At 25.6% G+C, this 26,401-nt stretch overlaps 1 protein-coding gene across 2 annotated transcripts in view; it reads left to right on the top strand.

Moving 5' to 3' along the window:
• Positions 1–26,401, top strand: part of LOC135952413 (scavenger receptor class B member 1) — a 46,629-nt gene that overhangs the window by 13,946 nt on the left and 6,282 nt on the right. Inside the window, exons 1-8 of one of the 2 annotated variants that reach the window (XM_065502338.1) lie at positions 3,468–4,213; positions 15,829–15,920; positions 16,024–16,184; positions 16,904–17,048; positions 21,792–21,992; positions 22,059–22,286; positions 22,357–22,477; positions 23,902–24,068. In XM_065502338.1, coding sequence (XP_065358410.1) covers positions 3,955–4,213; positions 15,829–15,920; positions 16,024–16,184; positions 16,904–17,048; positions 21,792–21,992; positions 22,059–22,286; positions 22,357–22,477; positions 23,902–24,068 — 1,374 coding nt within the window. In that variant the 5' untranslated portion in view covers positions 3,468–3,954. Of the gene's footprint in view, positions 1–3,467; positions 4,214–15,828; positions 15,921–16,023; positions 16,185–16,903; positions 17,049–21,791; positions 21,993–22,058; positions 22,287–22,356; positions 22,478–23,901; positions 24,069–26,401 lie in introns of those variants that run through there. The other variant, XM_065502337.1, reaches the window with a different exon arrangement.

The following is a 26,401-nucleotide window of genomic DNA, read 5'->3' as shown; positions in this document are numbered from 1 at the left end:
CCTATCTGAAGTTGTAAATTTGAATAATAAAAATAATATATGTAGAATTTATATATATAATTAGTTTCAGATTCAGATTTCAGTGAAAATATTCCATATAACGAGGGGCAGATTTAATGAACATATCTTAGCATTAAGGGTTTTCATAATTAAGAGATAATGTAGTTTTATCATTTTGTTATTTGTTAATATGTTGTAACAAAATATACATTTTAGGTTGACTTAACAACTATGTTTATATTTTTGATAACTAACATTGCTTATCGCTGCTGTTTGCATAGTGCATTGATAAGGAACATTTTAGGTTATTTTTTTTTTTAATTTGACATGTTTTTTATTTTCTTTTTATTTTAATTCAAACTTAGTTTTCTACAAGTACCTTTAAAGTTCTATTAATATTATTATTACTATATAATAAAAATTCATACCAGTGCATAACAAAATTTTATTTCAAATTTTTAATTTAATTAATAATATAATTCGTTTAAATTCTTCATTTAATTTTGAATAATAATGCAGTGAACAAAAAAATTATGTTCTCGTGTAGCAATTCTATTTTGTTGGAGTCCATATAGTACGGAAATACTTATATTTGTTCTCGATTACTTCATTTTAGCGATATAACGGTATTATTACGGTTACAACTTTATAATATCATAAATATGTTATTTTGAAACTAATTTTAAAAGGGTGAAGTAAATGATATGAGTTTCACCTTTTAAACACAAAAATATTTGTAAAAATCGGTTGGAAAATGGCTAAGTTAGGTTAGCGTAAAGTCAGGATGCTCCCCAAATAAACTGTCATATGTTTGTATGAAAAAAACGTAAAAGTCGAAAAACATGTTATCACAAAAATTAGTATAACTCATTCATTTTTAAATTGATTTTTATTTACTTACGTGTTTTAATGTGCTATTTCACTAAAATAAGAACAAAATATTTTACTGGCTAATGATCAACTTAGAATGTGAAGGAATTGAAAATTTATCGAAAGTGCGTTTTTTGAAACTTATACGACCGTAACAGAGCCATTTTCCAAAGGTAAAACATATCTGTTTTAAATAAAAGAAATAACTCATTCATTTTGAATAACATAGTTATGATTTTTTGAAGTTGTAACTTTAATGGGTCGATTATGGATGGCAACCGAACTTCAGTTGCGTTGGCAGATGGCAACCATAAATTTCTTGTTGCTAATTTGGCAACAGAAAAGATATCTGCTATCTGTAATATCATTTAGGCAACTGCCAACGCAACTGAATTTCGGTTACCATTAGAGTTTTTCTTTTTCCGCACTTTCCCGGGAAACCGGGATTCATTTTCAAATTTCCCGGGATTCCGGTAATTCCCGCCTAGAACAAATTATTCAATTTTAAGAATGTAGACTTCGTTAAAAATCTAAAATAATTCTTCGGTTTTAAAATGTAATTGGATACAAATAAAAAAAAATAGAATAAAAACTTAATATAAAGAGATAAACTGGCTCGATTTCTAATTTTGATTATATTCAAACCTGCCACCATTTGTCATTTGTATCGGAATGGCATCAATTTCCATCAGATTTTGTTCTACCTTCGTTATATTCCAATTAATTTAATTTTGAATTGGCAATGTTTTGCTTATTAAAACAAAAATTAAGTAAAGATGTTAATTAAAACTTGAAGAAACAAAATTCAATTCCACGGAAGGTGGTTTTATTCCAAAAATTTTCGTTTAGTCTTTGTTTAAAAGCAAAATTCTAAAAATATGATCGGAATAGAATTCTGCGACAGTCGTGAACATTCACGAGTTTTTGTAATATTTTGAATAATGAACTTGTTATTGGTGAATTTGGGTTAAATCTTTTTTCTTGTATGAATCTTCTGCATTTGTATTGGAGCTTTAAGCATCTTTTAGAGAAAGTCAAGTTCAAAAAACATCACATTAAACTAAGGAAACTAATTCACGGGAATTCTTGTACAATTTCCCGGGATTGAAAATTTTGCGGAATTTCCGTGAAAAACTCTAGTTACCATCCATAATCGACCCATAGGAATAACAATATTTTACTAGATTTGCTAATAAAAAAGTAATAAACGAGGTGATCAAGAAAAACTATAAGTATTTCCGAACTTTATGGATTTAATAAAACCGAATTGACATATGAGAACCCCTGCATATTTTTAATATATCATAGTGTAATTATTCAATTAAAAATCTTTATAAAAATACGTTTACAAATTAAAAAAAAAATATATAAAATTTTAAGTTATGAAATTTGCTATGTTTTGTATTCTATCGAGGTTCAATATTCAAATTGTTTGTAAGAATGCTGAAAATTGCACAATTTAAATTGTGTTCAAAAATCTACGATTCATTAGCTTTAATATAATATCAAAAATGATAAAATCTGACCAACAGTTTTAAATCTATATAAAAACCATACCAAAGCTAATTTCGAAACTGTGGAAAACCAAATGTTAAAAAAATAATTTTTTGGATCGAATTTTTTTCGTTTCGTTCCATAATCTTCAAACGAACAAAAATATAATTTTATTTGAAACCAAGTAAAACGTTTTCATCCTAAAGATCATTCATATACTAGGTATACGATCTTTAAGTTATATTTATGAAACCGTGAAAATCTGAAACCAAATTCAATTTATTCGTAAATATTGCACATCTGCTTTTGTGCTTCAGTTAAGATGTAGGAAAGATTAATTTTCAAACTCAATTTATTTTTGCAATGACTACATTAACACAAATATAGCAAGAACGACTTGAAATAGTTAATTCTCAAATACAGCACTACATACTTTTTTTTAGATTTTGTAAAAAATTTTCCAACAATTTTTTGCATTTACTTCGTTACGCGTAAACTTGATGTTAATCGTTAAAATCATTACTCATATTATTAGGTTACTTATTAAACAAACATTACAAAAAAATACAACTTGATTTTATGTTTAAGTCCAGGCAAGGAAGCAGGGAAAACCCCTAGACGAAATAAGCCTTAATAAAAAGCAAAAAAAAAAGAAAAAAATAAATAAATAAAAAAAAAACTATGTATGTATGATCGATCTACCGGCTTAATACAATTATGATAATATAAAACTAGAAATCATAGACAAACAGACAACAGATAAAACTTACTCACACACACACCTTACGACATGCCAGTCCGTCCCGTCTCTAATAGATGCTAGGCGTGTGTTAACTGTATGACGAACCAGCAGTTGCGGCGCTGCCTTATTATTCAGCTTTATTGTTGGGGTGTTTCAAAAGTTAATGTTTGGGGGGTATATACCCGTCTATGGCTATGTCTGCGGCTAAAGTTCTCGTCTCGGCTTGTGTGTGTGCAAACTAAGGAAAAAAAAACTTACAAAATAGCGTTTTATGCTGCTGGTAGCTGTTAAATGTAGCAGCAGAATAACGTAACGTAATGAAGCGCGATCTTGTTTGGCTGTTGTTTACAGTGACTGACCGACTCTACGATGATTGTGTTGTTGTTTATCGATGAGTTTGCGAGAGTATGTGTCAATTTTTTTTTTGCAGTTCTTAACATTTGCTTTGCTTATGTGTCTGTCACAGTGTGAGAGCGTTTAAGATATTGTTTGCGTATTGATTGAAGCTTGATTTGAAACAGAAAAACGAAAAAAAAGATAAATTAAAATCTTACTTGGTCAGTTGGGGTAACTTCTAGGGGTTTATTCATTAGCGAACAACGCTAGCGATCAGTCGTCTAAACGGTAATAAACATTTTTATAAGAAATCTAAATAAGAAATTCTCTAAGCATAATCAAAATAAAGTTAATATTAAAAATAAAAGTGTTAAAAAGAAATCAAATCAATTAAATAAATAACAAAAAGAAAGCGAAAAAGAAGCGTTTTAGAAAATTTTCTAAATTTTACAAGAAAAATTCTTAAGAAAGTAATTTGTGTGTAAAAATTATATGTAAAAACACTTGAGAAAATGAAAGAATTCGGCAAGTTTTTTTCTCGACGCTATAGTGCCGTAAACTGTGATGATGAACAACAGCAACATAATTCTAATTCCAATTCTAATCAACAAGTAACAGTTTTAGCTGGTCTACAAAATGTTAACTCAATCAACTCAACTCCCCAGGAAAGACATAAAAGTCTTCAGGCTCAACGTTCTATGAATCCCTGTGGCATTTTAAATTCATTTTTTAATGAGCGCAAAAAGAACCATAGAGCACGATCACCTACCTGTAAGTATTGCTTGGACAAACTATCACAAAATTTATTTTAATTAGACCCAAATATTCTAAATTATGTATGTAGTAGCTATTTACTTAAAAAACTCAAAGTTTAATGGATTAAAATAAATAATTCCGCACCAAAACAATACGAATTTAACTAAATTTTGGAGTGTGTGATATTTTCGTAAACAATATAATTGAATTTCATGAAAATACTTGAAATAAAAAAATGAAAAATTTGGCCTCGTTAAATAAATTGTCATATTAACTCAAATCTAAAAAAAAAACAAAAACACAACACAAAAAATACGGAATAACGTGATGTTTTCAAAACTTCTCTGTTCCAAATGAATAAATTTATTTGATCTTGCATTAAAACAAATAAACGAAACTTAAGAATTAAACTACTGCTACTTACTTACTATTTATTTATTTATTTGAAATTAATAAACTAAAACTAAACGAGTGATACACAATTTATGATGATACAACATAAAACTAAAAGTTGCTGATTAAATACATAGTTGGAAAATTACATAAACGAAAAAAAAAAAACTTACTTCAAGTTCAATATCATGGCTAAAAAAGGTATTTTGAAAACGTAAATAATAATACTGAATTGTAATGCTTAAAAACGAGTGCAATTTTTCAGAGACTAAGCTAATAAAATATTTTCTGAAAATAAAATTAAGTCCAAAATTAAAATCTTTAAATCCTTTAAGTTACAAAATTTTATTGAAATAAATAAAAAAAATTTAAATTTAACAAAAGTCCTCGAGCTTAAATAATGAAGATGATTGAATTTATAAATTTCTAGTTTTCGATTCTTTTTATTAAACCCATTGATTACAACAATGATGTCAGCTTACATTTCTTGGTAATTTAGAAAATTTTAATTTCTTTCCAATATCGTTTCACAACTTTAATTGTTTTATCATATTTTATATAATTTTTTAATACAATATTTACGCTAGTAATTAAATTTCCAAATGAAATAAGTTGACTAATAAATAAAAATAACATTTTACTGCAATTTTTATGGATTTGATTTATCTCTATTATCCCTCTATTTTTTGCCAATCACTATTTTTGGAAATTCGAAACACAAGTGTGCTGTGATTAAGCTGATTTTTGGTTCTGCAAATACATACATGACTAACGAATATAAATTTGCTAAAGAGGATTTCAAAACTATTGTTTTGCTTAACTTCTGTCAGAGAGAAAAAAAAAACCAAAAATAATGAGCCCATAAAACATGTTGCAAATAAGTATTTTATTTAACTTTGATTTGTATGGACAAGAAATTGAAAATCATTTTTATAGACAAGCAAAATAATAAAAACTCTTATGGCTTATGAGAAAAATTAAGTTGAAGAAAAAATGAGTTGTATGTCAATTTAGCTTTTTGTCTACAGAATAACTGAATTGCAAAATACCTTGCATAAATTGTATTAAAAAGTCTTTGAAATTATCATAATTTTTTTCAGTTAAACAAATATTTGGTATTTATAAACATATAGATTTATTTACTTAATTTGCTTTAAAGATGTAAAACTTTTTTCTAAACATTGATGTTCAAGGTGAAATTTTTGGCAATGAATATTTTGTTTTGAATTTTTAAATTTAATTAGAATTGCAAAGAACTGCTTAAAGCTCAAACCGTTTTAGGTTAAATAAATCTATAAAAATTAAAATTTTATATATTAAATACGCATTAGCATAAATTTTATGAATCGAACATAATTTTTTTCAAAATTCATTAAGATTATGAACTTTTTCATAGATGTTAAGAAAATTTTAAATATTTGATATACATTTTCATTATTAAACAAAAAATATAAAATATAATTTTAAAAATTGTAACATTTTATTGAAATTTTTAAATATTTTATATAAAATTTCATTATTAAATCACTTTTTTTAAGATCCCCTTTTTATATTTTTCTAGAGTTATCATTATTATATATTTTTTTCTTGTAAAATGTGTGTCAACTTCTTAAAACCTTTTTGTTTTATTCTTTTCTTTCTCATAAAATTAATAATAAACCGTTTTGTTTTTGTTCGCTCAATCCATAAGATATTAAAAATAAACTTGTACACAGATAAATAATTGCAGTTTCAGTTTCATCATGAACTTGACATTGTAAGATGCAAAAAAAAACATATATTGTATATAATATTGAAACCAGCATGCATACGGAAAAAATAATTGATAAAAACATGACCGCTAACAATACTTGTAACATAAAAAAAACAATACAGTTTTAATAATTTTTTTCTCACAGATTTTAATTTGAATTAATTTGTGCTGTAAATCGTATAATTTTTGAAATTTTGTATAAAATTATTAATTGCTTTTTAAATCAGTATTAATGAGTTTTGTTGAGGTTAAAAAACCAATTTCGAAAAATGTGACGCGATATAGATTCGATTTTTATCAGGACATACAATTTCAATAAATTTTTTGCAAACATTTGAAATTTTGTAAATTTGTCTACAAATTAAGGTTTAGATTAATTTATTTTCTGAAATATTTTTTTACATTTCTAATTGTTTTGCAGAAATTTCTAATTATAATTGGAATTATATAACTCAGAAATGTCTAAATGAATTTTAGAATTTTCCATTAGCTTTTTTAAAATTTGTAATATTAAGATATTGTTGAGCTTAATTGTAATTTATAAATAATTCTTTATTTTTTTCGACAAGATCTTATTACCCCCTGGTTATACCTGATAAATTTTAATCATGATAAACTTCAAAATGGTTGTCTAAATAAAAAATTATCAGGTATAGTCTCCATTTATTAGTATTATTTCTTCGTTATGATAAAATTGTTAGTGCTTTTGCTTAGACAACTTTGTCTTGACAAGAAATATCATTTATTGTTATGATGAATATTTGTCAAGTATAGACAGGGGGTTAATATTGAATTGAAAAAGTTCGACAATAACTATTAAATATTTCTAATTGTATTTCAGAGACTTCTATTTGTAATTCAAATTACTTATCTATTTGTATTTCGGAATTCTCATATTAAACATTAAAATTTTCCAATTTTAATAATAATCTATGTTATTCGACCTATTATGTTGTAAATTCAATATTCAAGACCTCGAGCTTGAAATGTTCATATTCATTTTCTACTTTTATTGCAGGAATTTCCATTTGTACTTTAGAATTGGAATTTTCAGAAATATAATTGGAAATTTTGAAAATTGTATATTTTTAAATACAATTTGAAAATTCTGTAATAAAAATGAAAATTTCTTAAATTCTGAAAAATTATTGGAAAATTCTGAAATAAAATTTTGAAACACAATTAAATATTTTTGAAATATTATTGGAAAATTCTGAAATTTTTTAAATGTAATTTGAAAATTCTGATATACAAATAGAAAATTCTGATATATAAAATAAGTTTTCTGAAATCCATGTATATAAAAGAGTAACGTGAATGACTGATTGATTCATTCATCATTGAACAGCCAAAAGAAGAAGGGATTTTTGTGAATTGGAACGTTGAAGGGGATAAAATCTATAAAAAACCTGTACCTCTACATCTCCAAAACAAATAAACTGCCTTTAATCAAAAACAGAGACGACAGGTGTCTGGTACTTTTTGGAAATTCGAAACTCTGGCTGGCCATAAAGGGTAAAAATAGTCTTGTAGTACCCTTTACATGTATATCTCTTAAATAAATAAACATAAAAATACACTTTAAAGTGCATCTGGATCAGCTCAATAAACACTAGAAATCTATTTTTCGTACTTTTTTGAAATTCGAATTCTTTAGGCCTAAAAAAAATTGTATTCATTTTTGGTACTTTTTTATTAAAATACATTTTCTCAATAAAAATTGAATGAATATTATTTTCAAATACTTGGAAATATGGACATTTTCGAATATTATTTCTACTCGGGGGAAAAAGGGTCCAAAAAGGTGATGAAAACGGAACATTTAATATTTTTTATTAACTTTTACCAAATCCCGGGAATTTCTGGTAAATTTTTTCCGTTTAGAAATAATAAATGGTATTGAATACATTTTATGACTCCATAAATACATTGTATTTAAAATATTTAATAGCCTTTCATGTTAAAAGAAATTGCCATAAAATCTAATTACATTTAAATCAATCATTTAATCCATTAGAAATCTAAATAGTCTTTATGACAATAAGTACCAGTTCTAATTAAAATATGTTAATTTCATTAAGCATCAATTATATACACAATATGAAATCATTTCAATTTAACATTTCAATACAAGAAAATAATTCTTTAATGCAACAGGGAACATTAAAAGACTTAATCCTAGCATTTTGTACAAACAAAACGTTAAATAAAAAAAACTCAATTCAATGTTAATTAAGAAACGTTACCTAAGAGGATTTCCATAATGACCATTATAATGATATTTAATTGTTTTATTGTACAAAATGTTAAATATTATTGTATTCAATGTAAAAGAAGTTGCGCAGGCGCAACTAAAACACGTTTGAATCACGTTTTTGGAACACAAGTCATTTCAATAACCTGCCAGCAGCACATGTTATTTAAATCAATATTTAACAAATACTTATAAATACTTGTATGTACAATATACATATTAACAAATGCTCACTATTTTAATTAAAATATGCGTGCTCTTTTATCATTTACAATAAATATAACTTATAAATAATGTTAAATAAAATATTTAGCTTAGAAAACCAGTATTTATTTGCTTTTTGTAACAGTACAAACTTGAGCTAGCAAGTGTGAATTGTATTTGGGTGTTGAAAATAATGTTTTTTTTTTGCTAAAACAAATTAAAATAAAGTTTAACATATGTATGTATTTAATACAATATTATTTTCGATTCTATAACTGTGTTATTCCAGTTTATTTTACGTATGTGTTTAACAATTTTTTTTTGTTGTATTTCTTTATTTAAATTTTTGCCAATTCATCGTTAAAAGTCTGAAAATTTATTTGATTTTGTTAAAAAAAAAAGAATAACAGTAGTGATTAGGGTGCGAAACAAAATTCCAAATTGTGATTCACACGAGAAACCCAAGTCTTGTTGACTTTTGTACTGCTGGCTAAGAGAGGATGACGTTTGAAAAACGTTTTTGCAAAATTTATTTTACTTTTTATCTATTTTATGGTTTTGCAGTCATACATTCTAAATTTATTTGATGGCAATTTGTTTATTATGTAGTTATTAGTTAAAATATTAATATTCAAAAATTTAAAAGTCATGACTTTTAAAGTGTTTGATTTGTTTGTTTGTTTATTTTTGTTGTTTTTCCTTTTCTTTGTGTGAAGAGAAAAACAAAAGACTGCAGACACATACCTACCTCATCCAGCCGGTTTTCTTGAATGTTTAAATAAAATTTTACTTTTTTTGTTAAATTTATTTATTTCTTTTTATCACAAAATATTCATTATTTATATATGTATGTCTTAGTAAATGTTTTTATACAGAGAAATGTTTAAGTAATTTTGTTAATTTGAAAATAATTAGTATTTTGCTTAATTTATGCATGAGTTGTGAAATTATTCAAATGTATTTCACCACAACTGTCTAAAATATGTAGTTTTATTTATAGTACAAGTATGTTTGCTATTATTTTGTTTTTATTTATTCTGCTAAACAGTTAAGAGTACCACAAACTAAATAAATAAATGACGATGGACTGTGCCTACTTAATATTTATCCTAGGGGCCAAATAACGAATCACTAATTAAGGTTAATTAATTCTCAATGGATTGAATTCTATTCATTCACTGCCCATCAGCTATCAACTCTGAGTTCTGGCATTTTAAAATAAAAATGTTTGTTTTACGCTTGTTTAGAAATTTATTTGTTTATTTTTCACGTGCCCGCTGAAATCCTCTCAATTGTTTTTGCAAAATCAGAAAAAATTGTAAAGCTTTTTGTTATTAGACAAATATAATGCAATTTTGTGTTTTTTATTTGTCTTTCTTTGTTTCCTATAGAAACATATTATTAATTTCTTTTACTCTTTTTGCATATAAATGATAGTTAATTTATTTTAATGCTAAACGTATTATTCACCTTGTTTCTGAGATTCTCTGTTTTAAGCTCCATAGAGGCGAAACTAATTGTTTAGAATTTAGTTTTCGAAAGAATTTCAACATTACAACAACCTTATCAATTTTAACAAGAAAATCATTTAGATTTTGTGTTAAAATTTGTTGTGTTTAAATAAAAATATATATAAATATATATTAAAAGTTATACGAAAAATCCACTATGACTATAAGAAGACGTTTAAGACGTAATTCGTTAAAGGATTTTCTTGAAAGTTTTTACTTTGGACCGCGACGTTTTTCCAAGGAATACAAAATTAATCAGCAATTTAATCAACACAATTATCAAAAAAGTAAGCATTTGTTAATAAATTAAACTAATTATTTAGTGTTATTGTGTTGTTTACTAATAATATCACATCATCAGGGCTGAAATTTTCATGTACTTATAAAAACATGCAATTATACGGAAATATGCTCTATTAAATGTGAAATATTTGCAAATATATCCTCTATAAGTGGAATTATATTCTAAAACTGGAAAAATATTTATATTTTTTTGTTATATACATGTTAAAGCATTAACACTCTGCTACAAGTTTAAAAATATAAAAATCATCATTAATAATAAATTACAAATTATGAAAACTAAAATACAATAAACAAGAAGGAGAGCTATAGTAGGATGTATTGAATCTTATATACCTCTCACCAAATTATACTTTAAAATACAAATTTTCAATATTTTTAGGAAACAAAATTTAAAAAAAATTTAATTTATTAGTTTTATGGCAAACATTTTTTTTTAATTTATTAGTGAAAAAATTGTATTAAACTAAATTTTTTTTTGTGAAAAAAATTCGGTATAAAAATCCGACTTGTGCTACGGAAAGCTGATTTCAACATACAGAAGGACAGACGATTCATATATACTTTGTGGGATCGCAAATGAAAAATATAGAAATTACAAATGGAATGATAAAATTATATATACCCCTGTCACTCATGGTGAAGAGTATACTAATACAAAATATGCATTTAAAACAAAATATGCCAAAAGATGCATTTATAGCTAAAATTTACAACATCAAATCGATGTCATTTTGTTGCAAAACATCTGATTCAGAAAAGTAATTGTTCAAAATAGATCTTAGCTTATTGACTACAAACATGAATTTGCATTTGAAAATCTCAGCCCTGCTCATCACATAGATTTTGTTTGTTATTTTCCGCTAGCTGGCTAGCTTTGTATAATTTATAGTTTTTATTACTCTATATATTTTATTCAACATAATAATATGTAAAGTCATATGTGTCAACTGTAAGTTGATTTCATTACTTGCAAGTATGAGTAATGAAATATTCAAGTTACATGAATTGAAATATGCCTAGGAATTTATTTATACAAGTATCAATAAAGTTTCCCTAATCTAGTTGTCACTATGAAAGCGTTCAGGAATGTTGTTAACCCATTAAAATAATATGAGATTTAAAAAACTTCAATTCTAGAATGTAACATTAAATAAAAAAAATATTTTTAATTATAAATTTAAGTTTGTCTAGATACTATAAGAAAAATTTTATGCAACTGAATTAAAAATCTTAAATTAAATTTATAATTTGCTGTAATTAACAAGTAAATAAGCAATTTGTTTTTTGCAATTTGTTTGCCAAATTGTTTAGCATTTGAAATTATTGTTGTGGTTTTAGGTGTTAAGTAATGGCAATTTTTAAATTAAAAACACATTAATAAACATTTTTATAAAACTAAAAAAAAAACTCAGTTATAAAATAACTCCGTTTAAAACATTGTTTAGTTCAATAAACTAAAATGGGTTAAACGTCATAATTGGGTGTAAAATAATGACAATTATACGTAATTGTATACAAAACACTTAATTGAATTAAATTCTCTAGTAGTTTTCAATAGCTTTTATTTTTTAAATAATTTTATTCAGAATATCTTAAAATGTTATATAATACTTAATATGTATTATAACAACTAGTACTATGTTAGTAGTAGTAATATATTACAAGTATTTACATTTATTCTAGAATTAAAAAAATATTTTTTTTTTAATTTGCTTTTAATTTGATATAGATTAGACCTTGTTATCGATATTCAATATCCTGCTTTTTAAAACAAAATCTTTGTATTGTAAAAATGTCAGTGTCTTTTTTTTTAATAATTAAATAATGTAATGTTTTATTTTGCGAAATGTTAAGTATTAAAAAAATAGTATTAAAAAGCAATTTGCATACGAAATGGCTAATTATTGGCCGTTAGTAAAAATATTAAATGTATTTTCATGAAATCAAAAATAAAAACAAGGAAACATTTGCTTTTGAAGCTTATGAATGAATGACGGGAAAAATAAACGCTTGTTTGTAAAAGTTGATTTATAATAAATAAAATCTCAAAGTTATTCATTAATTAATTTATACATTTTCATAAGGCTTTGTAGCATAAACTATTATATTAAAATAAAGTTGTTTTCTTTTCTTTTATTTTATTATCATTATTATTTGTATATTTCTTAAATATATTCTAAAATATTCCATTGGCAGATTTTTTTTCAGATTATACTTATACAGCACGTGAATATTTTATATTTAAGTCTACGAACAAAAAATTTCCATTCAGAATTGTTTTCATTTTTTATTTTTATAATTAGCAAAAATTTGTAGCTTTTGTTCTGTTTTTTAAACTGGTTCTATGTATTTAATGCAGAACAATGTGTAAAAAAAAGGCTTTTAGATTTTGTCGTCTCCGTTGCTGGTTTTGCTTTGTTTATTTGTATTTGTAATACAATACATTGATTAGCTAGTCTTGTTTCAACTCCTTTTTCTAGACACTTAAACTTACAAACTTATATCTTTATAGTTCTTTTGCGTATTCTTCTTTTACATAGATGAGCAGGCATTTTCTAGAACCTTTTTTTTTTGTTAAGAAGACCTTGACTTGCTGGAATACAAATCCTTTCTCTTTTCAAATCGCATTTACCACATGCAACACATCTCCATCATCATCATTTGTGCCCGACAACACAAGTGTTGCATTTTTGGTTTTAAAGCATCTTACTCGTGCACTAAAATTGTAAACACTAGACAGAGCTATTTTAGGAGCAAACAAATCTTGTGGTTTTATAATAAAAAATTATTACGACCTCATGGCTCATTAAAAATAGCATAAAAAGCCAATGATACTATCAGTTTTCTGTAGATTCTTTTCCAATCTGACTTCGTATGGGACACACGCAAAGAAAAAAACATGGTTGTGGTGGCCATAATCGAACAGCGTCATATTATGATTATGTTTTATGATTGCTCTCAAATTATACCATAATATTACTAATGTGTACCATTACTTTGCCATAATTTAATCCCTTTAATCAACGATCATATTATAATATTAGCACAACCATAATATGATTATTTCCAACCATATTATGGTGAGTTTTAAACCTGATAATATGATTGTAGCACAATCATATTATATTTTGATTCCAGCTCAATCACAATGTTATGTTTGAAGTACAACCATATTATGGTTGTGGCAACCATATTATGGTTGTGGCAACCATATTATGGTTGTGGCAACCATATTATGGTTGTGACAACCATATTATGGTTTGGCAACCATATTATGGTTTGGCAACCATATTTTGGTTTGGCAACCATATTATGGTTGTGACAACCATATTATGGTTGGCACAACCATGGTTGTCACAACCATATTATTGTTGTGGCAACCATATTATGGTTGTGACAACCAACAACATTTATGGTTGTGCTAATATGATCGTTGAATATGTTTGTCTCAACCATTAAATAGTTCTGACAATCATATTATGGTTGAGACAAACATATTATGGTTGAGCACAACCATATTATGGTTGATCACAACCATATTATGATTTCAGCTCAATTATAATGTGATTATTATGGTGTATCACAATCAGGCACGGATTGCCTGGATGTAGCTTAATCCTATTATGGTTGAGGCCAACCATATTATAATTCTAACTCAATCATAATGTGATCAAATAATGATAATAAATATAACAATATTATTTCGTCCCCTTAATAAAATAATAGTGTATAAATTGTTTGCCATTTCGAAATAATTGAGTTTAAAATGTTTGTGTTAGTAGACATCTAGAACAAAAGTACTATTTCAATTGATCTTTTGACCCACTTTGTGGAAGTAGATTTTCACCAAATTTTGACCACATAAATAATGGCGATTTCATAGTTATCATTATTTATTTGTTATTGACAACCATATACATATGTAATTATAAAATATGAAGACAAAACATTGCTGTAGAATACAAGTTATTATTGCAATAAAATGTATTAAACCATAAAGTAATATGCAACAAACATTTATGACTGGAAGTTTGCTTCAACCATGTCTTTTCTCTGCGTGCATTGTTTTGTTACAGACATCAGAGGGTTTTAGTTGCTAGCTCGATTAAACTAAGTAAGAATAAAAAAAAAACACATCGTCGATGAGCCAAAAAGAAAACCTTAGTGGTTTTATAACAAAATAGCTCTCAACTAAAAGAACAATTTAATGTTAATTGATTTATAAGAAATGTTTAATTTTCTTTCTCGTTACATAACGTTAGATAAAAAATTGTCTACATTGTTTCCTATCTATTCAATTATATCTTATTATAAACTTTTCAATTCGAAATTTCTGTTCTGTTCATATAAAACAAAGTTGCAAGTCTAGAACTGCTAGACTACTACAAGTCTCTTGCTAGCTGCATTAATAAAACAATAAACATTTAAAGTGATTTCCAATTAATAAATTACACTTTATAATATGATCAATTAAATCTTATTTTTATTACCTAACTCTAATAAATATAATTTTCTAAAATTAAAAACACTTTCAAGTTTAAACGAACTTAAAATCAAAACAATATTTTAAAAGTTTTGGAATATTTTATTAAGTATTATTTTTTATTTACCAAATTATTTATAGATTATAAAATAAATATTAATGAATTTCGAAAAAAAAAAATAAAACTTTTAAAAAGTCTAGAGATAATTTATTCTTAGTATCCGTTATAAGTGAGACCTTTTGCGTCATAATTGGGATTTCATTTGCTAAAAACAAACTAATAAAATCTTATATATTAACATATTTAAAGACTAAATTAAAAAAAAACATCCATGTATTTCTATAAACATATTATTTTATTATTTTTATTACATATTTATATTTGCTTTATGGAATTTTTTGAATTAAAACTGCGTTAAACTGTTGTAACAATTTAAACAAGATTAAATTCTAGAAATTTTTTTTATAAAGTTTGTTCGATTTGTTTGCTTTTTTTAGTTGAGTTTTCCAAAAGGCCAATAAACTTTAGATAATGTGCAGAATGCACATAGAATTAAAAACTGCTTTGACAAAGAGTTCAAGGAAAATAAGTTGTTTTTAACATAAACTTAAACTTATTACAAGTTTAAGTTAGAATTAGTTTTACAACATTCTTAACAAAATGAAAAACAAAGTAATTAATTTGAGTAACAAATTAAAAATGTTTTTTTTCTTATTTAATTACAGGTGCATTTCTACTATTAGCTGTGGGTATTTTAGCAATATGTACTGCAGTTTTGGTAAAAATATTTCATCCCTACGATTTGATATTCAAATGGGTAAGTTAATAATAAATTTAAATTGTATTTATTTGTTATTTATATTACATTTTACATTATTATTAATTTTCGTTTTAATTTTTAATTTTCTTTTTTAAAATAGAAACTAATTATGGCGGAAGATGGTGAAATTTTCAATTTATGGGCTCAACCTCCAGTGGATTTGTATATTAAAGTATATTTGTTTAATATCACCAATGCTGAAGCTTTTATGGCTGGACGGGAGAAAATGAATGTTGAACAAGTGGGTCCTTATGTCTACAAGTAAGTAACAAAATAATTTATTTAAATTATTGTTTAAAGTAAAGGGTTTTTCGAAAGAAAAATAAATAATTTAGCTTAAGCTTTAAACTCTTGTCTCAGCGATATGACATTGTATGTACTTTCTATAAATTATATTGATTACAAACAAAATTATGTTGCCTGAGTAAAAGAAATACCGTATGTGTGGAAAACAACACACGAGGGTAGACAATGTACGTTTTAGTGATAAAGGTTAGGAGGAATTTGAATGTTTCACATGATAATTTAAAATACTTTATTCTTTAACGTTAAAAGTTAATTTCCAAAAAGAAAAATTAAAGTCAAAAACAAATATTTCAAAATTTACATATTTTTAAGTTTTTAAACACATAAAAGTTGTATCATCAAATATAACACCCTGTATCTACTCATGATGATTACGAGTTTAGAACTTTCAGATTTATTACATTTGTTTTGCAATCGGCCCCACTGTTCACTGTTTGCGATTTTAATGTAGAATTTAGAATTTCATTATTTTTCCTGCAGTGAGTTTGAAAAAAAAGTATTCTTTGCGTGATATCATTTAACTTGTATAGATAGTTCTTATTAAATTATAGAAACTTTTTCAGCAATTCAATTAACATTTCCTGATTTACATTTTTTTTAAACTAAACTCCACCCTCTTGTTTTAATTGGTTCTTAATGCTAGATTTTATTATTTTATTTTTTTCCATTTACAGAGAACTTATGACTCATGAGAATATTACGTTTAACGACAACAATACTGTTTCAACCAATCCAAGTCATCCTTTGGTGTGGCAAGAACATTTGTCAGAAGGAAGACGAGAAGATGATGAAGTTGTAATGGTTAATATAGCCATGTTGGTAAGTAACAACAAAAAAAATATGTTTAACAATTACACTAAGAAAAACAAATAGCTAAATATAGGCAACTCGAATATTAAATAATACATATGTAAGTCCTTTTACTGTCCTTGTCCAAAAATTGTACTGCACTTTTGTAATTAGTCATTTCAATTTATTAACAATTTTCAAAATTTACGTACAATTTACATTTAATATAAATCGCGTGATTTTCACATGTTTTTTTTTCTTTTTATAGTCACCTGTCACAATATAAATGAGATTTAAATTTATACAATATTCAAACATATACACAGATATATTTACACACAGATACACATAAAGGCATAACAAAAGTTAATCGTATTTGAAAAATAAAATAAAAAAATAACAATGTTTGGGTCAATAAACGTTACTATACTATAGTAAACACAAACTCACATATGTAGATACATAAACAGTGAGTGGCAGCAAGTTCGTTTGAATATATCTATCTATCTATATATCTATGGATGTATATTTTTCTCAATTTCATAACAAAACAATAAGTTTAACAGCACTCGGCTTTAGCCGAGCCTTCTTTTATATTTTCGCATAACGTTTTTGTTTCCCTAATATAAAAAAAACATTTAGAAGAAAATAAATTTTATTCAAATTTGTTCAATTAATATGTGCATTCGTTTAAAAAAGAAAAATATGTTTCTATATATTAATAGACTCATTTGTCTATTTACTTCCCCCTTTCTCACTAGCACACTGGTTAAATAAAGTTGAATAAAATAAACAAATAATAAATAATAAATTATTTAAAAATGCATGCTTAGACAAATGTTTATACGAGATAAACATTTAAACAACGAACAACAGCTTATTGTTAAGTCTAGTTTAAATATTATAACAGTAGCGCTCAAATTTCAAGTTAAATCGTCTGTTCCAAGTGTTTGATGACAAATACTCAACAGTACACTAACTTAACTTAGTACATTGTCTTAACACTGTTGTTGACTGCCAACAGCAAATCAAAGTTATACACTCATGGAAAATAACTGGACAAACTAATGATATGTGCTGAGAAAACTGACATCTCATATTTTAATCACTTAAGATGATAATCTAGAAATACAGCTGTTGACAAAGGCAAATATTAAATCTTAAATTAAATAGACGTACCATTTGATAGATAGGTTTTATATAAACTTTAATTTAAATATACATACCTAGTGTATCTAGGTTGGTTGCAAATTAGATTGTATACAAACATTTTGGATTTCTTTTAAATTTTTTAAAATTGTTTCTTCATGAAAGACATGGTTACGATATGGTTGCGGCAACTAAGCAATATTCTACCTGTTCCACCACAACCATGGTAGAGTTATATTAATATATGGTTGAGCTCAACCATAATATGCTCATATCAGCTAGCATGGTTGTGCATGACCATATTACAGTAGTGGTGGAATCATAATCTGGTTAGATATAATCATATTATGGTTGTTTCACTACTATAATAGGATTGTTGCGCCATAATATGTTTACCAAGGTATTGACAAAATATTATGATATTTTAGAATGCTACACACTAGTAATATTATTGTCATATACCAAACTTTATAATATAATTTGTCAACAATCATAAAATCCAATATGGCGCTGTTCAATTACGCTTCCTTTAGTATACATTTTCAGATTGATCTGATATGTTTTTATACAATATTGATTCACACAATTTTGGGCTTCATTTAATATACATATGGGCAATTCCATATCATCGTACGTGACATTTGTACGCCTATAGAGTGGAATAGATATTGCAAAAATAAGAGTATCTGAAAAATAATTTGGTCTTTATGTACCATTCAGAGGGTACTACTATATTTTAAAATAATAAAATGTTCTTTCGAAATATTGTTGTCCAAAATATTGAGCGAAATAAGGTAATATCGTATGTGACATAAAACGGAACTCATTTTGAGGTACATGTAGAAATATGCGAAAATAATCGAATCGTGAGAGGCGTTATGTTTTCTTTCAATTTCTTACACTAAACTAAATATTTTTCCTTTACAATCCGTCATATTTAAATAAAAACAATCTGATGATTTTATAATAAATAATATTTAATATCGTACGTGACAGATTTTTCTCTTATAATAAAAATGGAAAATATACATTCGGTTTCAATTAACAATTTGACAATAGCAAGAAAACAATTAGAGTCAAATTCATTTCATACTACAAGCTAATTGGGAGGCTAGTTTTCGCCGCAATTTTAGCCTATAACATTAAAAAATTAAATATAATCAGTTTAAACTATTATTTTTGATCAAAATACTTCAAATCATCTTGAAAAAAAGTTTCAAGGGTTTTTGGGTTTGCAGTCGTGGTAGCGATTCTCGTGGAATTGCCCATATGTATAAATCAAATACTTATAATTCCAACATGGAGCCAGACTTTAGCAAAAAAACAAAAAATCTTTTGTATAATTCCAGTTTTTAGCGCTTTTTACTAATATTTTATTAAATGCGTATATTTGCAAATAACAAATAAAATAGTAAAAAAATAAATTATTTGCGCAGACAGACAAACCAATAGACTTTTAAACTTAGTCAAGTTTAATAGAAAAAAAACTTGTAAATTTATTTTATAACTTAACGTTTCAAACACACAAACATAATAAAAATTTAATAAAATGAAACAAAAATCAAACTGGTAATATCTGAATAAACTTGATCTTAAGTTATTTTACAGCATAACGCCACATAAATACGTCAAACGCTAATGTAAATGTTAAGATAGGTCTGAAAATTGTTTGTTTATTTCTTTGTTTATTAGAAACTCTAAAAACTAGTTACAAAAAACTCAAGGAAGCTAAATTTCTTTTTTCAATATGTAAAGAAAACAAAAAATAAAGAACATTTAATAATTGCGTATTTAAATAATTTATTTTATTTTATTTATATTGTATGTATGTATATAAATAAATTATCAATGTATTCGATTATTTTGTTTTGTTTCTCGAAATGTTTTTCATTCAATAACAACGTTGTTTCATTTTATCTTATAAAATAACATCAATTAATAAACTGCCAAAAAGTGGCTGTTATTTAAATTTGTTTTATAAAAAAATTAAACTTTGACGTCAGTCTGCATATAAATAAATAATTAAAGATTCTCGAAATTGCTTTACAATACATTTAATTTGTTTTGAAAATGAAAGGGAAGTTTTACAAGTCTTTAAATAATAAATAAAATGATTAATAAAATATATTAAAATAAAAATTCCTCTAATTAAATATTTATTGTTCTTAACTTTAAAATATGTTGTTTGTTTATATTCTTGTGGTTTTAAGTTCTTAAAACTTTCCTATATGGCCAGTTTTTTTCAAAAAAAAAAATACTTTTTTTTTATAAATAGGTCAGGCATTACTTATAGACAAAATTGTCTTTCTGAGTGTTTGAATAACAAGTCCATAAATTAATGATGTCTAGCATTCTTTTAAACACTAATAATATTAAAAATTAAGTTGTTTTATTGATAAACAAAATAAAACGGGATATGTATAATAAAATAATTAATTCATATTCTATAGAATTCCCAAATGATTATTGTTGCATTTAAAATCGAAACAAGTTCGTTTTATTGAACTTTTACTTTTGATTCTTGGCATTCGTGTCAATAATTCTAATACAATTAATAAATATTATTCTTAATTAAAATTTAAATAAATTTGTTACATTGTACCCTTTTATTTATAATAAAATAAATAGTTTTTTTAATCAATCATGAGTTGCTTTTGCAAATTAACTTGGAATTTAATTTTAATATTTATAAAGAAATTGCTAAAATATGACGTTTGAAATTAATATAAAAATAATGGAAAATTAATTACCATCGTATGATAAAATAACTAATGTTAATATTTTTAGCTGAAAATCGATGAAAATCTAATTAAAACGTTAATACGAAAACTATTTTTTCTTACATAGATTTTATACAAAATGTCAAATTCTTCATAACTCCACAAAAGTAAAAAAAAAGAAATTTAACTCCCAAAAACTTATATTTTTTTGTATACAAAGCAGGAAAACTATTAAAGAATTTATTAAATTGTCCTTGTTTTAAACTATTGGGTTGGTTCCTCGCCTGCTTTAGTCAGTTAAATTATGATCGTTTTTTACTTTTCCATTTCAAGTTCAATTGATTAAACACAATTAATTAATCTCAATTTTTTTACTTTTCACAATTTCCCATTAAGAAAACAAAAGACTTGTGATATAAACATGACTTGAGATCATTGTACAATTTATTATCAATTAATTTTTAATTTATGTGTACAATATACAATGGAAATATCTAAATACATAGTATCAATAGTTATTATTAAAAGGGAATTATTAAAATGTTATTGGTTTTAGTATGATTAATCGTTTAACTTATAGTCTTAGAACAATTTTATAATGGATTTTTTCCACTTTGTTTTGATTAGAACAGAAATTCTGTAGAAATATTTCGAACAATTTGATTAGATGGTAATATTATAGATAGTTTATAGCTGTAATTAATTCTAACACTGACAAACATACAGAAATAGTTCGAACTTTATAACGTAATAGCAATTAAACACGTATTATCATATAAATAAAACATAAACTACAATAATTGTGCATCAGATAGAAATAAGCTTATTATTAACAAATTAAAATTATTTGAATAATTGTTCAAAAATCAAACAAATATTACAACATATTTATAAATACTTGCAGGCCATATCACATTTAACAGCCGACAAATCGTTTTTCGTACGCATTGGTTTAAATAGTCTCTTTATGACTCAGAATTCGCAACCCATTGTTCGTATGACCGCCAGGGAGTTTATGTTTGGTTATGCCACCACCTTAACTACATTGGGTAATAAGTTCTTACCAAATTGGATACATTTCGATAAAGTGGGTCTCATTGATAGAGTAAGTTGTTTAAGAAATTACATTGAGTTAAACTTCTTAACTAAAGTCCGGGTTTCTTATAAATAGATGTACGATTTTGATAATGATTTTGAAACGTTCCATACCGGAGTGCCTGATCCAAGTATTTCTGGTCTTTATGCTACCTTTATGGGTAAAAAGGATTTGTCCCATTGGAAGGGAGATCACTGCAGTAATATTGAAATGGCTTCGGATGGTGTCAAGTTTCCTAGCTTTATACAACCCAACGATTCTCTAAAATTCTTCAGAAAAAGCATGTGCCGTCCCATTAATTTGGTAAATATTATTGTCAACTAAACATTTAATTGTATATTTTCTTATGTATTTTTTTTCTTAACAATTACAGTTTAGAAGCGATGAAGAACGTGTAAATGTGGGCAGTTTGTCTGGCTACAAATATGTGTTTGAAGAAAATGCTTTGGATAATGGTCGCATTAATCCCGAAAACAAGTGTTATTGTAGAAATGGTGAGTATTTGTAGTGATTTTTAAACGCTCATTAAAAATCTTAAGATAACCTTTCATCACCCCTGTCATAAACACGCTTCAAAGATAATGGTCTATGATTGTAATGTAAATTTAATTGCATATCATTAATATCTCAATAAATCTTAACTATTTTAGTCAATGCTTTTTACACTGCTGAATAGTAGTATGCAGTACCATTATAAATTCATATTTTTTACAACCCCCATTAAAATGTTAATTGCTGTTTTGTATTGCTAAATAATTGTCTGAATACGATTAGTATTTGCAAAAAAAAAATAGTTTCTGATTAAAACTATGATAAATGAATGAAGGTGGATTTTATCGAGTGAAAAAAAAACATCTATCAAAATTAACAATCAATTTTTAAAAAGTAATTAGATGTATACACGTACATCATTTAAGGAAACTAATCTCTGTTTAAATGACTAGACAAATAAATATTTAGATGATGATTTCATAAAAAAATTTACAGAAAATTTCAAAAATAATGATTTCAATTATTTAAAAATGTCTATTGCCCTTTGTCCAGCTGTTGGTTTTAAACAGGTTAATTTTCTTAAATAAAATGATACATATTCCTTGTTTTTTTTTTTTTTTTTGTTGAATTAAAGTGATTTATATTTTTTGTTTTGACCAAATAAAAATTCCATAAAACTTCACTAAGTGACGTCAAAATAATACTTACTTCAGTACTCACCTGCCAAGTCGTGTTTTTTTTTGTTAAACGCAAACAAAGTCATTAAAACAAAACAAAAGCAAAAAAAAAACGGTATTTTGATCATGATAATGACACTGTAAGTGAAAAACAAAAAGTTCGCATTAATGCAAAAGGGGCGTATTGTAAAAAAAGTAATACTAAGCAAAACAAACTGTAAATAAAAATTGATATGGTGGGCAAAAAAGAATTTCAAACACCCTATTTTAGTTTGAAACATTGATGTCGTTTAGTTTTCTTAATGAAAATGATTCCTTTTCTGGTTTCTTTTTATGATTGAATTTATGAAACTATTTTCAAATTGTTTGTTATTAAAGATATTGTGTATTTTTATATACAAATTAAATGTATTTTGCTTTCCTGAAAAGTTGTTAAAATATATGTACATTAAACTTTTCGTTGTCTCCTCAACGATATGTATAGCAATGGTTGTTGAACTCAGAAAAAATTAATTTTTTTATTCCAATTTTTTTTCACAAACAGCCTGAACTGTTTACAATGCTTAATAATCAAATTGTGTTGACATTACCTATCCCAATAATTTGTATTTTCATGTTTATAAATCAGTAAGAAAATTTCCATTCCAACTAATGACTCATGTTGATGCTGTCGTCAAGATTTCACATCACTAATAAACTCCCTGGTGTATTTACTTATACAATTATTTTTTCTTTTTTCTTCATAAAAGGCTACTGTCAACCTATTGGTTTAGTTGACGTCACTGATTGTTATTACGGTTTCCCTATTTCATTGAGTTTGCCACATTTCATGGATGCTGATCCTGGCCTACAGGAAAATATAACTGGTTTAATACCCAACAAGGAAAAACATTCATCAGAATTTATAGTACAACCGGTAAGTGAAAAAAACAATTAATATGAACTAAGTTAAAAAGTAAAATAGACTAAGTGCGCATTAAAAAAAAATATGGAGAACTTTAAAATGTTCTAATTAATTCTGGTTTTGTTTGAATATTTTAATATACAAGTAGATTTTTTTTTAACAAATCACTTTTGTAATGAAATTATTAAACTGTATTTTAAGTAGTTAGTTGATTTTGCTTTGTAATCATTAGCCTACAAAAAATGTAGCAGTAACAAGTTTTAAATTCAATACATTTTTTTTTTGTCGAATGTAATTGCATATTATCTAAAACACCAAACGTATAAAAAAGTCGAAAACATTTTTCAAAAAAATATAAGATGATTTGTATCAGATGTAACTGTTATTGAGAATTTTAATGGTTTCATTTTATTAAATGCAAGTAATTCTGCAAAATCTTTGCAATTTTGCAACAACCTTTGATTAAAGATAATTGCGGCATAATTTATTAAAAGAACTTAATTAAATTACAAAACAATGTTTCATTTCCATTCACTTTTTAGTTCACATTTAGTTGAGAAAATAATTTATGCAACTGTGGAGGGAATATAAAATTGCTTAAGGTTATTAATTGTTTGTACCACAAACATTATGCAACAAGTTTTGTTAATGACAAACTATTTAGTTCCAAAAACTACTGCTATTTTTCTTAATAATTGCTATACATATTTGTCTGGCATTCCTTTAGGTTAGTTCAGTTATACGAAAACAACATTTAAATGGAGTGATTAACTGCTATAGCTTCTTGTTGAATTTATGCAAGAGCTCATCTGACCTTGGTTCCAAAGATTTATGTATATTTTTGTATGGTTTTTATATAAAAAAAATAAGATGCTTTGCTAATGCAATGAAAAGTTTCAGAAATTGAACATTTCCATATTTTTGGTTCTTACATCACATCACGTTCTGACAAGCCATCGTTTAGAAATGAAAAAACGTCAGCAGAATTACGATTCACACACAGAAGTACATGAAGAAATTAGTGTGGGAAAAAATGTCGATGTTCATGTTAAAAATGTTCCTTGTAATTTTGTGATAACATGACATTTGAGGGCAAAAATGTTCTGAACACAACATAGATAAGAGTTGTCCACACGAGACAAATTCATGTGAGGACAAGAAATTGTTCGCTGAGTGAACAAATGAATGACTTCTGAATATAGATTGAAAGAGGAAATATCCATATGTATGTATATGTGAGTTAAAATGAAGAAAGTTCAAACTGATCTTGAATTTATATTTATAGATCAAAACAAAAATCAAAAATTAGCATAACATTTTCGCCAAATAATCGATGGTGCTATTAAACATCATTTTATTACTCCCACTTATGTTTGGAGAATTTCAATTTAAAATCGTTTAAAAATAAAACATTATTTTCTATGATTTGTCATTGCGTGCGCATTCAAATGCTTAAAACTGTCAATTTATGTGTGGAAAATTTTTTTTTGGTTTAAAATAAAAAGTACTTTTAAAATATTTAATTCAAACATCAGTTTGCGATTTCTGACATCATTTGTATCTGGTCATGAATAACAATGAGATCCACTTTATTACTAATAGTTTTGAAATGCGAAACATCAAGTTTGATAAAAATAAACAAACATCTATATTATAACCATCTCATCTTGGAGAGATGTACATAGTTATAACTAGTAGATGTTTCGTAGAAAAGGAAACAAAATATTTAAACATCAGTATTTTGAAATCATCAGTAGAGTGTTGATAGAAGTGCGTTATTGCGAATAATGTTGTGTTCTGTTTATTATTTTGTGTTGAAACAATCACGTATTATTTAGCTGATTTATCAGTTTTTAATTGTGGGAATTTTTTCTGAAACATTTTTAAAATAAGAAGAACTATTTAATAAAGACATGTGTGCATAATAAGTGTCACCATTTTTAAATTAGAAATACAATTATTTTTATTTAGCATTTGTAAACTACATATGAATATGAATAATGAAGAAGAAATATTTGTAATAAGCAATTCCAACTAAAAGTGTAATTTTCCTTTAATAAGAATACATTAAATAAATTTTAAAAGTTAAGACAGTCAGCTGTGGTAGTCCATTTTAATTTCCCATCTAATATCGGAAATTTGCGTGTGGAAAAGTTCAGATTTACAAATAAGGAATTTTTATAATAAAAATGCAAACAAACTACATGTGTTTTGTCATCACAAGAATTGCTGTGCATAATAATTAGGAAAGAATCATCATCAAAGTTAACCAAACAAACAATTACTTATCGAAATGCAGAACAGCAAAAGTTATTACGAAAGGTTAGTCATGTCAATAACACAAA

Source organism: Calliphora vicina, chromosome 2, assembly GCF_958450345.1.
Source record: "Calliphora vicina chromosome 2, idCalVici1.1, whole genome shotgun sequence".
In the NCBI taxonomy this organism is placed as follows: Eukaryota; Metazoa; Arthropoda; class Insecta; order Diptera; family Calliphoridae; genus Calliphora; species Calliphora vicina.
Note: the sequence above shows the minus strand (reverse complement) of the source record. Positions and strands in the feature narration are given on the sequence as shown.